Source organism: Cyprinus carpio, chromosome A5, assembly GCF_018340385.1.
Source record: "Cyprinus carpio isolate SPL01 chromosome A5, ASM1834038v1, whole genome shotgun sequence".
Classification (NCBI taxonomy): Eukaryota; Metazoa; Chordata; class Actinopteri; order Cypriniformes; family Cyprinidae; genus Cyprinus; species Cyprinus carpio.
The window spans coordinates 37263499-37281005 of NC_056576.1; the positions used below are offsets into that span (position 1 = coordinate 37263499).

At 38.8% G+C, this 17507-nt stretch overlaps 1 protein-coding gene and 1 long non-coding RNA gene across 2 annotated transcripts in view; both read right to left on the reverse strand.

The window, feature by feature from the left end:
• The window catches only part of LOC109054416 (smoothelin-like), a 122761-nt gene that overhangs the window by 30124 nt on the left and 75130 nt on the right, over nucleotides 1-17507 (reverse strand). Inside the window, exon 11 of the mRNA XM_042757144.1 lies at nucleotides 13149-13310. Coding sequence (XP_042613078.1) covers nucleotides 13149-13310 — 162 coding nt within the window. The remainder of the gene's footprint in view (nucleotides 1-13148; nucleotides 13311-17507) is intronic.
• Nucleotides 10670-12377, reverse strand: LOC122145100. The gene is made up of 3 exons (XR_006160138.1): nucleotides 12332-12377; nucleotides 12117-12149; nucleotides 10670-10722 (listed from the first exon to the last, which is right to left on the reverse strand). It is a non-coding gene; the product is annotated as an uncharacterized LOC122145100 (long non-coding RNA).

Consider the following 17507-nt stretch of genomic DNA (forward strand, 5'->3'; position numbering starts at 1 on the left):
AAAAAAAACCACTTTTTTTCATTTTTTTCCCCCAAAATTTCCCCCAAAAAATTATTTTCCAAAAAAGTAAAAAAGTTAAAAATTATATGCAAATATACTTACAACTCCAATCATTCTAGAATTTAATTCTTTGCAAATGGGTTTTTTTTATCTGGTGAACATTCCTTTAGTTTTTCATATTGCAAAATAAAACCAAAAAAAAAACTAAATATTGCAGTGTCAGTTTTATTCAATACTGTGCAGCCCTATAATGCACCTTTCACATATGAGCACTTGGTTTGATATTTTAATATCTAACGCAGTGATAGTAATAAATACTGTGCAAATACTTTATATTTGTAAGCTAATAAATACAAATAAACTGTCAAATTAAAACCAACTGATTTAAAAATGTAAAACTTTTCCTGATTATCTAATTGTCAGTCTTTTCCTGATCATGAACTAAAAAGACAACCTTTTTTTTATTTTATCTAAAATAAATTTGAAAATCTGAAGGTTTTTCTAGGTTAGTTTTTTCCATCCAGCATCATGACTGAGGGGTGTTTCTCCTGGAAGCTCTGATCGGGCCCCACCGTTTGCTCTGATTTTTTGACCCAGGAGGAGTTTTTGGTTTTGCCAACCCCTTTCTGCACCAGTCCCCTGTAGAACCCCTGGAGGTACGTGTACACACTTCCAGTCCGGCTCCCGCATCCGCACCATATCCTCCACATCCGAAGCTGCGGACAGTCGCCAGCTTCCTACTCCACGCCGACGGGGGGACAGAGGGAGGGAAAGAGGACAGAAACAACAGATCGAGTGGGACGTACAAAGCCAGTGAGGAGAGAGAAACGAGAAAAGCCCACATTAAACTCTGTGATGATGTGTTTTCATGCCTTACATTCAAAACAATACATGTGCAGAGACAAACAACAAACTAAAAAAACATCAATGCATCCATTCTGTGATCTCACTGTGCACATGTGAACAAACAACATACAGTATGGACACAATAACAGCAATGCAAAAAGTGATTAAACACGTAACTTCTGTCTGTCTGCTGAAAAACGGGGTGTTGAAGCTCAGTGACGGGATCATGCTGGGGGGTGGAGACACGAAATCTGTTATTGCTTGCAGAAAAACACCGTCAGGCCACATATTATCACAGACACAGAACGTAAAGGTATTCACGGCAGCGCCGGCGCTGTGGTGGGGCATTCGAGGGCCGTGCCCCCCCTAGCGGTCATTGATGCCCCTCCTACAGCCAGGGCGGGGCCCAAAAAAATTCCCCCTTTTAGTTATTATTTTAATATTAATGTTCAAACTGAACTTAAATAAAATAAAAAGACTGGGGGAATGCATATTTTGGTTGTTCATGGCACGTTACTAGGCTTCGTCATGGGGAATGCTTTGGTCGCTGAGTAAACTTGTTCATTTGATTTGCAGCAGCGCAAAATCCTTTTAAAGTTGAAGAACAGTTTGTCCGTCTATATTTAGACATTGTTAGCAACAAATTTTTAAATTTCAAAAAAAAAAAAAAATAAAAAATTAAAAAAATGGTTTTACAAAAATGGTTTAAACCTCTGCAGCCTCGTCATCAGCAGACTTAGATACTCCGGCCACGACCACGGTCTATGAGAGCCAGCTGGCCCTTCTTCTGCGAATGCTAGCTCCGGACAACCGCCAAAATATTTAATACGCAGACATTTGTGTGATGATATCCAACTCGTTATCGAAGAAAAAGCCTTAAGTTTTCAGAAACATCTATACGAAAAAACTTTGCTGATGGGGACTTTTTTTTTTTTGCCGGTATTTTAAAGCTTCAAACTGATTCGGTGTTTTTTTTTTTGTCGTCGTTTTTGTTAATTTTTTAAAGTATAAAAATATATTGCTATTTTTGTAGGCCTATTTTTGTTTTTTATTTAGCCAATTATATTTATAGTGTAGCATGTTCAAAATGTTGTTGTGTTGTAGATAAAAATGTGTTTAAATGTTAATGTTGCACTTTATTCATTTTTGTGTTGCGAAATGTTATTGGATGTTCGAGAGAGTTGATCTGAAAAGAGGGCTCCGCCCTGTGTGGTGTAAGGGTTTTAAACGGAAGAGAGGAGGGGGAGAGGAGTTGCCTCGCTGGTTTCAGTGCGGTTCTCTTGGAAGTGGGTGGGGTCGGCGTGGGTTGTGGCCAAACAGCTCAAATAACACCCTGTTCATTTAAAACGCCTAGTCCTTGTCTGAGAACGCTACATATTATATTTTCTGTCCTTGTTCTGTTGTTTAGCTGTATCTGTGCTCAGCCTGGCCCCCATGACCATCGTAGCCCTTTAGCCTCTTCCAGCTCTTAAAAGCGTCCTCTGCGTGGCAAGGTTCTAAACGGCGGACTAAATTCCCGCGCGTCCCAGAAAAACGGGAAGCTACCGAACTAGTTAGGAACGCCAGAAATAAGGCATTACGTGTAAGCATCGAGTCGCCGTCCATTCTCCCGCGAAGTGCTGAACTAGGCTATACCAACCTTTGGTATGGAAGCAGATTCCGGAACCGCTTTAGAACTTACCAATCGTCACCTGTTGTGTATTAGGAATCAAGACAAGTATAAAGTAAAATTACAAAAATATGAGACGACATTCTTGTAAAATACCAAAAAACCCTTGTCACGTCACAGAAGGAGGCGGGAAACCGGCGTACTGATCAAAAACAAAACTTTAACAACTCTCCAAGAAGAGGAAAATTATTTCCGCTACAGCCCCTCTACCTGGCGACTTCCGGGTCGCACAAACAAAAAACGTACCAAAAATACAACCCGAGGGCCCTGGTCCTCTCTCGTCCTTCACTGTCGGTTCGCTCCTCTTTTGTATCCTCCCGATCTCCTCCAGGAATCGAGGATTCGGTGAGTGGAGCAGGCGTTGCTCATTCTTCAAACATCTCCTGACCGCACTCGCTCCGTTACCTGACGGTTCCGCCGCCCCGTCCCACTCGTCACGAATTTATGATGTAGATAGACTCAGTGGCGCTTCTTAATATTCTAGGGGTAGTGGTAAATGCTCATTTCATATTGGATCTCCATTGGATGTTTCTGACCTTACTCTTGCCGGTATCCTGGCCTATAAAACAGCAAATTTCAGCGATGTTTCGTTCTCTTTTAGATAAAAAACCCAAGTCTAAAGAGTTCATGGTCATTGATATAGCTCTTTCAGATTTAGGTCTGGATTCAGGCTACTATGCTGTTGCCAATGCGTCAAAAAAATTTATTCAAACGACACGTGCCCACCCCCGCCGATGTCCAAGCCCCTCAGTTAATTGCCTCTGACGGGACTCGGATTCACGGAACCCCGTCAAAATAAAAATTCTGGTTTGATTTGAAGTCTGTTTTTTCAGTAGAATATATCACTAAACTGAAACATAACCTAATTTAACGAATAATCACATTTCTTTTTTCAGGTTTTAATCGTTAATCCACCTTTGTTTGCCAAAAAATAAAGGTTGCTTAATTTTCAATAATTGTAAGGATAAATGAAAAATTAATGTTTCTATGCATTCCTAATTGATACCCAGAAAAATTTAAAGGCAAACAGAATTTCTGAGAGAAACAAAAAATCATACAGGCTACTTAAGTATGTACTGAGCAAATTAAGATAAAGTATTCGTATTACCTACTTAGGATGCATTAAAACAGAATTTAAAATACTAAAAAATAATAGTAAGAAACACAAAAACATTTCATAGGGCCTTCTAAACATGTAATTTTTTTGTTAAACTTTATGACTTTAATTAATTAGACTTGATTTTTTGATTAATAAAATTTAATTGAACTATAAAAGGACAGCGAGAACCAAAGAAAAAACGGAAAACGGACAAAAAACGAATCCAGAAAAATTTAAACGGAAGAACGGAATGTATAAAAAAAAAAACAAAAAAAAAAAAACGGACTTAGGAAAAAATAAACTGATTTCATAGGGCCCTATGTTTATTGATTGGTTCGAGAGTGGCGAATAAAGAGATGAATAGCCAGAGACAAGCAATATTATTCCTTCTCATCGTTGTTCAGTCGTAGTACGTTAAGCAGGTGTTGGCCGGTGTGATATTTAGCCCTGCCCCTCCTCCTCTGTGATTAGCTTCAGCCGACTAAAAAGTGATAGTGATGAGCGCGCTGCTTTTTTAACCTGAAGTTGAACATTCTTTAAATCTCGGGGTTCGGTGAGGGAAAAACGCTCCCTGACATTTTAAAAACAACAATTGAAAGTAATATGTTAGCTCTGAAAAAAAAAATGTTTTGGTGGACACACGGCTCTAAGGTGCTTTTAGTGATTAATTATTTCTACCGTAAGTGTGCTTTTTGGCATCCATTTCCAACTACTTTGCTTCTACACAATGCGAAAGTGGGAGCAGTTTGGCATCGTCCCTCATTTGACTTTTTCCAGTCAATAATGTTAAAGCACTTAAAGTCTTCAGTAATACATTTAGATAGACGCTTATTTTGCAACCAGACACCTGTACAGAGCACGTCATGTGGTGATTGCACTTCACTGAAATACTGTCATCTCGCAGTGTTGGCTCACGGTCTTACTTGCAGAACCTGCAAACAAAACTCGTGAAGCAGATTCATTAGTTTTTAACAAAGAGTTGGTGATTTTGAAGTGACATCGTGCCGAGCTGAGGCGAGTGAGAAGAGTAGAGGACCGGCGATGTGGCAACTACTTTTGAAATGAGGACAGCGGAGCTCATGTGGATCTGCTGACAGACCATCTGACAGACCATCATAACGGAAAGCATGAATTCACATCAGTTCAGATACACAGCAGCACTAATGACTCGCAAGCAATTACAGATGGTGCTGACAGAGCTGGGGATAAACAGTGAGATAAACCCAGTGCTCAGAGTCAGGAGGATGAAATGAGAAATCAGCTGGACACAGACTAACCAAAGGGGGAAGCAGGTAAGACCTATCCTCAGGTCACCGGTCATCACTGACAGGAATAATGCTCTTCTGTTAGCAGGACACTATTCTGGGAAACTCGTGAGCGCGCGGGGTGTTTCTCATTTAGAAAGGAGCTCAAATGCATGAAAGTTATAGCATTGGGAAGTGGAAAAGGATTGGCGAAGCAGAGGAGAAATGTAAATAATCATTTAAAAAGCTAGTAATGAAGCCTTTAGTTATTCAAGCGGGACCTGACCTGCAAAGAGTCCACAGCTATTAAGAGATGATTATTCTGGAGAGGACTGGAGTTGCAGATTCGATGAACTTCTGTTAAAGATTTGGCTTTATTTCAAATAAGCTCCAGTTCAAAGTGAAACTAAAAAGAAAACTGAATACACGCAGTATCAAGACTTCGGGATTATGAACTGTACTGATGTCATGTAGATAAACTCACCATGCAAAAGTTTGGGGTCCAGCACGATTTATGTTTTGAGCCTGATCAGCAAGGATGCATTCAATTCTTTTTTTTTTTTTCATCAAAATTGGAGAGTAACAGACATTTCTAGCGTTACAAAGATTTTTATTTCAACAAATGTTGTTCAATCCTTTCTATTAAATCAAAATGAATCATGTAAAAAATGTTGGAAAAATTTCAACGTTGATAATAATCTAGAGCAGGCTATACATTAGATTTCTGAAGGAAAAATTCAGCTCTGATCACAGGAACAAATTACATTTTAATATATATTCACACAGAAAACGCTGGTTTTAAATACTACCAATATTCACATGTATTACTTCTTACTGTATTTTTGATCAATAATTGCAGCACTTGGAAAGCAGAAGAGGCTTCTTTTCAAAAAAAAAAAAAAAAAAAACCCACTTTAGAAAATCCTACTGGAGCCCAAACTCTTTGAAATGGTAGTGTAGCAAGTGTATGAAGCCGCGTCTCAACGCACAACCACCCTTGAGTGTCTGCCTAAGTGTGTTATTTGGAGTTTGACCAATACTAGAAACATGGGGGAAGTTCATCTAAGAATCAGTTGCACCTGCTGATAAAGCAAACATGGTTTCAAAATTGACAAAAAAAAAAAACAAAAAAATCATCAGTATCGTGGACATAATGTTGCATCCAGCTCTGAAAGTGGTGGGCTGTAAAGGATACAGCAGCAGAACACGGTTAGGTGTTGATTACTGCGACAGACCGTACAGCCGCCGTTCTCCACCCAAGTTGCACGACATCACACTCCAACCTCTCATCAGCTCTTCAGTGATAGCAGCGTGCGCGTGATACGCCTGGATATTATTGGCTCTAAACATTCTTTATACCAAACAGTTGTTTGTTGCCAGCTTTCCATCTGCAGTCACAGCAAACACATTCACTGCACGAGGCCTATGTTTAGAAGAAATGCCTTATGTTGCTATGAAGGAAATGCTTATGCGTTCTGTCAAAGTAATGAGATGATCTTTATGTAACACAACATTTTTAAAGTAAGAAAGCATCAATGAACGTGTTATAATGACGCCAGAAGCAACTAATAGTAGAATCCAATTCTAGAGTAAAAATTCACAACTCAAATTTGAATTGTATTCCTGCTCGTCATTATTTTTTGCTGTGGTTTATTCATCGTCTTGGATCGCACTCTGTTGTGCTGAAGCGCCACCTTGAAGTTCTGCTTCCGCGGTTTGCGGGATCTGAGTGCGGCTGGAGTAATCGAAGGCCTCTGGAAAGAAGTTATGCACCAGAGGCGAAAGGAAAGCCATCCCGTCCACCAGCTGGAGTGAGTAGAAGTCTTGATGTCCAATATTCTTCTGGCGACATGAAGGAGACAGCAGCAATATGGAGAACATAGCGCATACATTATAGCCATTATTATCTGCTTAAAATAACATTGTCTTTCTGTTTGAACACATTTCTAAAATGCAATTTTTATTCTGCATCAAAAGCTCGTATTTTCAGCATCACACTGGCCTGCGCCACCAGTTGCTTCGATGTCAGAAATCAAATTTAGAGAAGTAGATACTCCTAAAATTAAATTTTGGCCAATATCGGCTGACGCTAGCATTATAAACACACCATGTAATGTTCGTTTAATTATACCAATCCCTAAATATAGACAAATGCATCCCGTCTTCGCTGTAGCTAAATAAAAAGAAGAAGAAATGCTTTGAATATGAAACACAACGACAATAACACTCGATTGTGACAATGTGTAGTTTATATGGTTCTTCAAGCCATTAGGTATTTTAATCAGAAGTATGTATATTTATAATCCATGCTAATCGAGACAGTGCCTGATTTGTGAAGAAGCCAGTCAGATCAAAAAAATATGTTGTTTCAACATTAAATGCGTGTGTGGAGTAAATATGTTATAAGTTCTCTTTAGTGTTCTAAACAACAGGTTAGAAGTGCGTCTCATTACGAGGATATCAGGTTAGCTGTTTGGCAGTGTTCCTTTTCAAATGATATTTGAAATGCTTGTGGCCCTAGTTATAATTATCTTTTAATTGTAAGCCACATGCTTAATAAACTGTTTGATGGAGAGAGGAGAAAGTCCACTAACACTTTGGAAGGACTTGGAGGGTGAGCACATGTGGCTGAGGTTATGATTTATCTCTGTTAACCTCATAGGGAACGGGTATTGGAATCGGCACCACACGTCCAGCAGCATCTGTTTAATGGAGTTGGCGTTGGGACACCAAAGCTTGTGGAGCGCTTGCACATTGGTTACTTGAGCAATGGCCGACGAGTGCTACAGGCAGAGACAGAAAGAAAATGCTGTTTGAACAGGTGCCGTTGGGTACTTCTGTGAGCTTAATGAGTTCTTGAACGTTAGTGTGTGAAAGCCCGCAGGCTCACCCTACCAGAGCCTCCAGTGTTTCTCCAGCTTCTCGATCATGGCTCTTCGTGCCTGTGCTGCAGATGTCTTGGGTCATGTCTGAGCCCTCATCAGCGCCGTTCTCTACCGCCGGTCTGCGCTTCAAGAGCATGACGTTCTGCTGGGAGGTACGAGACGTGTTGTCCTCACGGTTCAAAAAAACACTGAAGAACCCGAGAGGAAAAAACAAAAGTCAATACCTTACAGGATGAATAGTTATCTGGTATAATTCTTACATACTAAGACCCTAATATTAGACCAGGACACAGAGAGAGAGGTATTTTTGAGGTTGATTGTTGACTTTGAAGCACTCACTGCCGACCCTTCCTACGTCGGACGTGGTGCTGTGCTGGAGTAACTGTAGGATTTAGTTTGCACTGGTTCCTCTGATTGACATATGAAGAGAGAAAGAGGGTTGATATCTGTGTGCTGGTGGGGAAATTAAGTCTACACACTACACAAACTGAGTTCAGTAAACTTACTGTCTCGTCTTTTGAACATAGCTGGAGATTCCATGATAGTGCTGCGGGGACAGTACTGCCAGTAATCATCTGCCACACACCAGCAACGAGGAGCGTCTCACGATCAAGTTACACACAGAACAAGAGGCCTGTCGCTGAAGGATCGGCAGCATTAACAAACCTGGACCCCCAGCCTGCAAGTTTGTTACTCATTTAAAAGCGTTCAGCCAATCTTCTCCTTCCTGATCCACTCAAAAGCTTCCTGCCATTTGTGGGTCACTTTTGACTCAGTGGAGCGTGTGCTTATAAAAGAGTCACGATAGCACTTTATTTTTAAAGTCCTGCTCCGCATATACATACTATGTACTGTTATAGCCTAATAACATAACTGGGGTAATAACTAGGTACTAACCCTGAACCTACCCCTAAACTAACCCCATGCAGTGACCTTATATTATCCAGTACAGTTCTTAGGTAAGTACAGGCAGGTGCACATACTGTACAAATAAAGTGCAACTTAATATTTTAACTAAAAGCCCACAATTGTATCTGATCTATTAACATATTATATATATATATATAATATATATATCTATAGATAATATATATATATCTATATATATATATATTATATATTATTATAGACATATATACACACACACACACACCACACAAACACACACACACACACACAATGAACAAAATTATTAAACGCAACCACTTTTGTTTTTGCCCCATTTTTTCATGAGCTGAACTCAAAGATCAAAGACTATTTGTCCACTCAAGTCAGGTTACGAAGATGAACTGCAGTCAGGTCGAGACCCCGATGAGGACGATGAGCATGCAGAGTGAGCTTCCCTGAGATGGTTCTGACAGTTTGTGCAGAATTCGTTGGCTGTGCAAACCGATTGTTGCAGCAGCTGTTCCGGGGGGCTGGTCATAATACGATCTTGGAGGTCCTGGGCTGGTGTGGTTTACACGTGGTCTGCGGTTGTGAGGCCGGTGGATGTACTGCCAAATTCCTCTGACAACGCCTTTGGAGACGGCTGTATGGTAGAGAAATGAACATCAATTCACGGGCAACAGCTCTGGTGGACATTCCTGCAGTCAGCATGCCAACTGCACTCCTCAAACTTGCGACATCTGTTGCACTGTACTGTGTGATAAAACTGCACATTTTAGGTGTGGTCCCTTTATTGTGGCCAGCCTAAGGCACACCTGTGCAATAATCATGCTGTCTAATCAGCATCTTGATATGCCACACTTGTGAGGTGGATGGATTATCTCAGCAAAGGAGAAGTGCTCCACTAACACCGATTTAGACCAGATTTGTGAACAATATTTGATAGAAATAGGCCTTTGTGACATAGAAAAAGTCTTAGATCTTTGAGTTCAGCTCATGAAAAATGGGGGCAAAAGTGTTGCGTTTATTATAATTTTGGTTCAGCATATATATATATATATATTTTATAGCCATCACTGGATAAAAAAAACTAAGTGATCACACACATTTTTCTGTAATTAATTGCAATATTAATATTAATATGACAGCCATAATTTTTTTTTTCAGTATAAAAATTTAATTGGAATATACATTCTATGAAATGTATAAGAACATATATCTAAAAAAAATACCCGTATCAACGTTCATTGAAATCAATGGATTCAATAAATTCCTTGAACCTCATAACTCATGGCTACTAAAAAACAGTCCCAAATATAGTGATCTGTTATGTCTGTTACATCTTTTCCTCTGTTTGTAGTTCTTTTGTGTGCATATTCATGTTTTTACCAACACAAATCAGTCCTAAAAGTGTGTGAGATTTATGGGAAAGAGACTAAATATTATTTTACCAAAAGTATTTTGAGACAAAATGTAAACCAACAGATAAAAAGTCGGCATATCATCGTGTGTAAAATCGTCAATTGATACCGGGTCAAATTGCCCTGAAACAGCAATACGTGTTTATAATTACATCATATACATTTTTTGGTGATATCTCATAAAACGTTACTTTAAGATGTGTATCTTGATAGTCTTAACCCATTTGCAAAAGTTTCTTCCTGTACCCAAAAACTATGGGTTGTTTTGATGCTGCACCTATTTCACCTGAATGCAATTTTAAAGGTACAACAAATACCTGTGGAGGGCTCTTAAAAGTGTCCAAAAGAGTCTGCTGACCTTAATAGACCTTAATTTATTCCTAGGGTCTTGTAAAACTAAACTATGACTGTTTTTGATGCAAAATCTTGAACATAAACCAGGGGGGAAAATAAATGAAGCAAGCAGAATTCACTACGTTACAGCTCTGCCTACCTGAACTGGGAAACACGACTGGTGAATGTGACTGATAGCGGAGCCGTCAGTGGAGGCGCTCGATCTTCTTCACCACATCTTCACGGGGGGTCTGCACCCACACGGGACTTTCTGGGATCTCTGTCCGCTGATGCCTGAGCTCCTGCAGACGCTGATCTCGCTCCTTCTCTCTCTGGTCTGAGGACACGGGCCCAAAATGAACGCGTCAGGGTGAAGGGAAAGAGAAATCAGGGTGAAGGGTGGAGGATGGTCAGGGATGCACAGTACATGGGTGATCATGATCAACATGGGCGACCACTATCTGACTAGGGAGTGAGTTCAAGAGAACACATTGTGTTTGCAACTCTAGTGAAACAGAAATCACAACACTTCAGATTCTATCAGTATCACATTCAAGGCAATTGTGTGAAAAGCTTTAAGATCTAATTAACACCATAGTAGGGGTGTGGCAATATTTATAATCTACAATAATATCGCAATTGCCATTTTAACGATGGTGAGCGGTCATGTTGTTTTTCCTGAATATCAGCACGACTGCAAAATTATGATACACAAATATGTTTTCATTTTATACAACAGTTCAGAAAACATAAGGTTTATAATGCGAGTTACATTTTTAAAATATCAATGTTATTGGCATTATCAATGCTCTATTTTGCCAAAGGAACACAGTTTCAAACAAAGCTAAAGCAGAACTCTTGGCGCCTCTGAGCAAAAAGATAGCGATTGCTTCATTTTTGAACAAAATCGGGTTAATGATTCAGTGACCCATTTTGCTTCGTTCCTGAATGAAATCAACCATTTTGAACAAATCAGTTGAAGGAATGACTCAAAGACAGTAAACTCATCACTACCTACTGGTGGTTTTAGTTTCATATTTGAAATATATTTCATATAATGTAGGCAGTTGTAACTGCAGATGTAACTAATTTACACTGCAGCTGTGTAAATGCATTCATTCCACCTCTGAGCCCTGTGTAAATACATCCAAATGTGCAGTTTCTGCAGATGCAGAATGAAATGGTTTTTTTTTTTTTTTTTTGATATTCATCTAATTGGTAACCAACAGTTAATTTAAGAGTTTGACATAGAAGATGATGCATTAATCTAATAAGGTTAGAAGAAATCGCCTTTATAAGGTAAAAATGACACTGGGGGAAATCAACACACTGAAAAGCGTGTACACGTTAGGCCTACACCGGGCCAAAATCAGAACAAACTCAGCAAAATCTTAACTATTGACAAAACCCCAGACCATACAGAGATATCATTTTCAGTCAATATCGCAACACCCCCACACCAATAGACGAACATATGTTTGTACATTTCATCAAGCAAACACAAAGCAAGCAGTACCATATGATAATAAAACACACATATTTTCATGCATGGTTAAACCACATGACCAGATCACACCAATCACACGTGGCACATTAAAAACTATATACCGTCTCCTGCAAATACAAACCAAGTCAACAGCCAAACGAAGCCTAACTGACCCTTCCACCAAGGCCCTGGGCGTTAGCAAAGGGCAGTAGGGCAAAAACACACACAATCCAGAAAAACCCTACCCATTTCCTCCTGTGTGCATCCCAGCCTAGCCTCTGAGAGCAAAAGAGAGAGAAACAGCACTCAACAAAAGGGAAGCAAGGAAGACCGACAGTCTGGCACTGAGATCTCATAGACTTTATATGTTGACGCCCCTCAGTATATAATGAGAATAACGAAAGAAGAGGAGAAGGAGAGATGAGTGCGTGTACAAGAAAACAAAGGCAGATATATTCACCTCGCTTTTTCTTTCGCAGTTCTCTCATTGCAGTCCTGATCATTTTTCCTTTCTTCAAAGTCTTTGCAATCATCAAAGCGTAAAAAAATAACAATAATAATAATACAGAAACTCATTGTACTTTTGTACCTGATAAGTATCATCTTTGTACTGAATTAATGAGTCATGCCACAATAACATGATGAAAGCCTGTGTACCAAATTTTTTTCAGTTCTGTTCTGAATAGTGTTGCTTGTTTTGTTTTAAACCCTTCGCATACCCAAAGTAAACTGTAAGCTGTTCTTGAACCATTTGGAGTATATATGAGTGGTTTTGGTCTCTTTTGAAAGGTGACACTCTGTAAGTCTTACTGGTTATTGAGCAATATAACTTTGAACACACCTGAAAAAGAAAAAAAAAAAACATTCTGCCTAATTTTTTTCTCTTTTGTAAACAGATGCCTGCAGATGACTACAGCTGGGAGCTATTAGCTGGAAAACACAATGGGATCACAGCATGAAGCCTTGTTGGTGGTCTGACAAAGGGACACTGATTCTACTGCTGTGTTGACTGTATCTTAAATCTTAATGGGTTGCATCAGTCGAATCACAAAATCTCAGCTTTTCAAAGATATGCGAAACATTTATTTCATTTATTTATTTTTTGAGTTGTTGTATGTCACGAAGTTAACACTCAAAAACACTCAGCGCAGGCGGTACAGTGCAAACATGGCAAAGTAGGGATGCACCAGCGCAAATAAAGAATTGGGAGGGGGGGGGGGGGGCCAGCGCAAATAAAGAAGTGATGTCTGTATCTAACAGCAGGAGAACTGCAGTACCATTTTGTCCAGGATCTCCTCGTCCTCAATCTCCTGCAGCTTCTCTGAGGTCAGCTTCTCACTTTTGACGGAGGTTGTGGATGATCCGTTAGGAAGCACAGGGACGTCCCGGGACGCCTCGCACACAGATTCACCCACAAGAGAAATGGGCTCCGTCTCCATCTGTGAGTGTGGGGGGATAAAACACAACAACATGATGTTTGTATGTATGATACACTATAAAGCTACATTGTAAAAAAAATAAAATAAAAAAAAATCAAATTTTATTGGTAAAACACACATGCTACAGAATGATACAGTGTTAATTTGTTAATTGTTTGTTGGTTTGTTTTCTTATTTATATATTGTTACATTTCATGTCATTTTACAGTAAAATACTGTATACATCTTTGTTACTTTCCCAGCTCACATTTGATGGTTTTTCATTTTAATTACGGTTTCTTCTTGTTTTTTGTTTTTTTAAACACACGGTTTTTATGCTGATATATTGATGTTTATTACATTATTTCATGTAATTTGTGTTACCATGATGGTGTTTTGTATTTGTGTGCATGAAACCGTGTATCTTCTGTACATTAGCATTCACCTCAGCATGTGGAAAAGCTACTTGTGATGAACTTCGATTCATAGTGTGACTTATTCATGACCACCTGTGTTTTTAACAGAGTTGTCAGTATATTATAAAACTATCATATCATATCATATCATATATCATATCATATATCATATCAGCTTAACCACACATGGCCACTAGCTTAAGAAAGAACTTAAGTGTTCCTCAAAGTCATTTTGATGTATTTATATTGTGGTAACAGCTGTTACGCTAAAATTCTCTTTAGAATCTGACTACTTTGATTTTATATTTAACATAAATAGCTTTCAAACTTATTTTGAACATTTTGAACTCTAAAAATGAAAAACGAATTAAGACTATGTATAATATTCAAAAGTGGTCATCGCAATTGCAGAAAAATGCATGATCACAACGTTTCCACTTTATCATGTAAAAATGCATTATATTGGCGTATGGGTAGAACATCTTGGTAATGCTGACAGACAGACAGATGCCTGATAAGATCTTATACTATGATACTAAAACACAGTGATGACATTTATATCTCTGGACAGCTAATCTCTAAAGCAGGCTAGAATCGACAGCAGCACAATTGACATCAGGATTTAAGAGCAGGGACAATAAAAATAGCCGTCCAAAAATAAACCTAGTGATGGAGAGATGGGCAAGAAAGAGCAGAGAGTGAGTGAAAGCATTACAGCAGAAAGAGGAGATGGAAAAGGGGGCTGGTGGAAGGGAGAGAATGTTTCTGAATCTGATCTATGGCTACAGCTGTGTTTACACAAAAGCCGTAGAAGCCCGCTGACATTTAGACAGGAATGAGAGCTCAGTGATTTCTGTGAATGTCGCTGGGAGCCTCGGCTTGCCGCTCTCATCCACGTCACACTCAAGAGCTTCACTGATCTCTGCTTCAATGAAGGACACGTGTGTCCGCTCGGACGGTCAGAAATCGACAGTGTTTAGAGTGCTAGCACACTTGAGACTGTGGAAAATTAGGTCTCTGTGGTATAAAATGCTTGGGACAAAACAATGCACAACTTTAAAACTATTAGATCTGAATAAATCACTCAATGCATAAAGATCTCAATGTAGGGCTTCACGCTTACTTTTTCCCCAAGAAACATGTTTGCTTGAGTTTAGGAGCGCATTGAAAAACATTTTAAATAATTTTTTCTTAATAAAAGGGTACGAGAAATTTACAGTACAAACAAAACAAGCAAAAAAGATTTAATTTATTAGAATACAGAAAGTACAATGGATTTTTTTTTATATATTTCAGCAACAAACTGTACTAATGTTATTTTATTTATATATTTATATATATATATATATATATATATATATATATATATATATATATATATATATATATATATATATATATATATATATATATATATATATATATATATATATACTATATATATATATATATATATATAATATATATATATAAAAATATTCAGTTTTCTTCCTGTGCCGAGGCAGGCCAGATGGAAATTACAAGTGTTTACGGTTTATTAAATGCTAGATACTCTTTATTGTGTAAATACCAATAAAAACCAGTAGGAAAAAAAAACAACTTTATCCATGCATGCATGACAATCATAAGCAATCATTTGGCAAAAATGTGCGGTTTTCATTGATTATGACCTGATCTGAAACCGCAAGCCTGAGGATTACAAAACAGTGCCACATTTTTACGTTGAAATGCTCACATTTACTTAAAGAAATCATAGCCTTTCTACAATTAATAAATCACAAAAGGTTGTATAGTGATTCCTGCTTTTCCAACCTCTTAAAATAATGACTTTTTGTTATACCATTTAAGACATTTACTACTTTGTTTTATTTGCACAAATGCTCCTAAATACATTATACAATTCACCCACATCTATTTTTAGTCGCAAATGCAAGTGAAGCGCTCGCACTGTTGAACCCTACAATGAAGCAATTATGTCAAATCAGTTAAATGCATTCAGGGTGTTAAATGAACTCAAAATCATTAGACATTTATTTAATCTCATAAGGTAATGTGCTAACTTTGGCAGCCCCATAAAAAAAATATACAAGTATACAAGGCAAAAGTGCTATTCCTTAAATGAGAGTCTGCATCCACACACAATAAAGCACATCACCAAACACATAGAAAGACCTGTGATAGACTTCTGCAGAAATCAACTTGAATGCCCACTGCAAATCTTGTGCCACAACGAGTTACTATCTTTCTACCTCTTACTAATCCCTGATTAACAAGGCTTTGCTTCACACCAGTCTAGTTCAGACAGGTTTTAGCCCACTTTTAACACGCCAAGGTATATTTCAAGCAGTGCACAAACCTCACTACAGTTTCCAAATCTAGGGAATTAATATTCTCTTAAGCACATGCATGCAAAACTAAATTACCACCAACTTTCCTGCTCAATGAACTACTTGCACTATATCTAGAGCGTAACTTGCCCTAAATCAAGAGATCCCTGGAAAATCTGATCTGACGGAATCAAATCTCTTCCTGGAAACAAAGTCAGACACTAAGACTTTCAATTAATCAGATATTAATGGGCCATATGATTCATTTCGATTTCAAATGTACTGCACTAAGCCATAAAATCTATTTGAAGCATAAGTTAAAATGAAATATTCATACCAGATGGGATCTTTGATGGTAAGTCTGTGTGTCTATTTGTGAAGAAAGAGCAAAAGTATGGCACAAGCTTCAATCAAAGAAAATCTTGAGAATTTTAAAGCTTTAACTCAATCCCCTATATTTAGATGGTTTCCTTGGAAAATTTTCCAGTCCACATTATTCACCGCGAGTGCATATGACTAATAATAATACATAGTGGAAAATTATGCTTTCCAAACCAAAGCCATCCAAATGACGACAACAGATTCATAAAGCAAAAACCATTTTCTATCATTCATAAGCATAAATATGAAAATACTACTTGTTTCATTTGGCAAAATCTTATAATATGCATCTTTCTGAGTCACAGTTAACTTACTGAAATGAAATAATTTTTGCAAACCGCACTGCTAGGTGTTCTTGGGGCACTGCAATTAGTGGTAAACTGGACCAAAGCAAAAGAGCCATCCCAAGTGGTCTCTAGATATGGTTCATGTCCCAATGCACGTCTGTTTTTGGCTCACTTTAAATTGCAAAACTGATTCTTTGCCTTAGCAAAAGTACTAAATGTCTGGGAAGAAAGCCACACTTATACTACCATGCTATTGCTACGCGAGACTCTGCCGGTGGGAGATGACACAGATGATGTGCGGCAAACCGCAGCAAAGGTAGGAGGGTGTAGCACTGGGTTGACTTCACCATCAGATGGATTGCTGTTCGCTGGATCAACGTCTTGTTCTTGCGTCAGTTTCGGTTCAGGCAGTCCAAGGGCACTGCAAAGCTCCATTACTTGCCTTGCAAGCTTCTCCTGCTGGATCCTTAAACTCGCGTTCTCCTGCTGTAAGGCGGCGATGGCCTCAACAACAGGCGTGACCTGAGCTGTCGCTTCCTCCAGATGTGCCTGCATACTTTTGCCGAAAACCTTCAAATCGCAATGTACCTCTTGCACGGCTCGCTGAAGATTGAGTTCCAGCTCATAAAAACGTTCATCGGTTGCTTTTTCGTCTTCATCGTCTGCAACCGTCTGTAACAGAAGGTCCCCGATCACAGCCTCTAGGCCCGACTCGGCACAATCCTGATCCTGATTGTCCTGGAGACTGACTTGGTCGACTAGATCTGGTGTGGGGTCCAAACTGACGCCAGGCATGGTCTGTTTGTA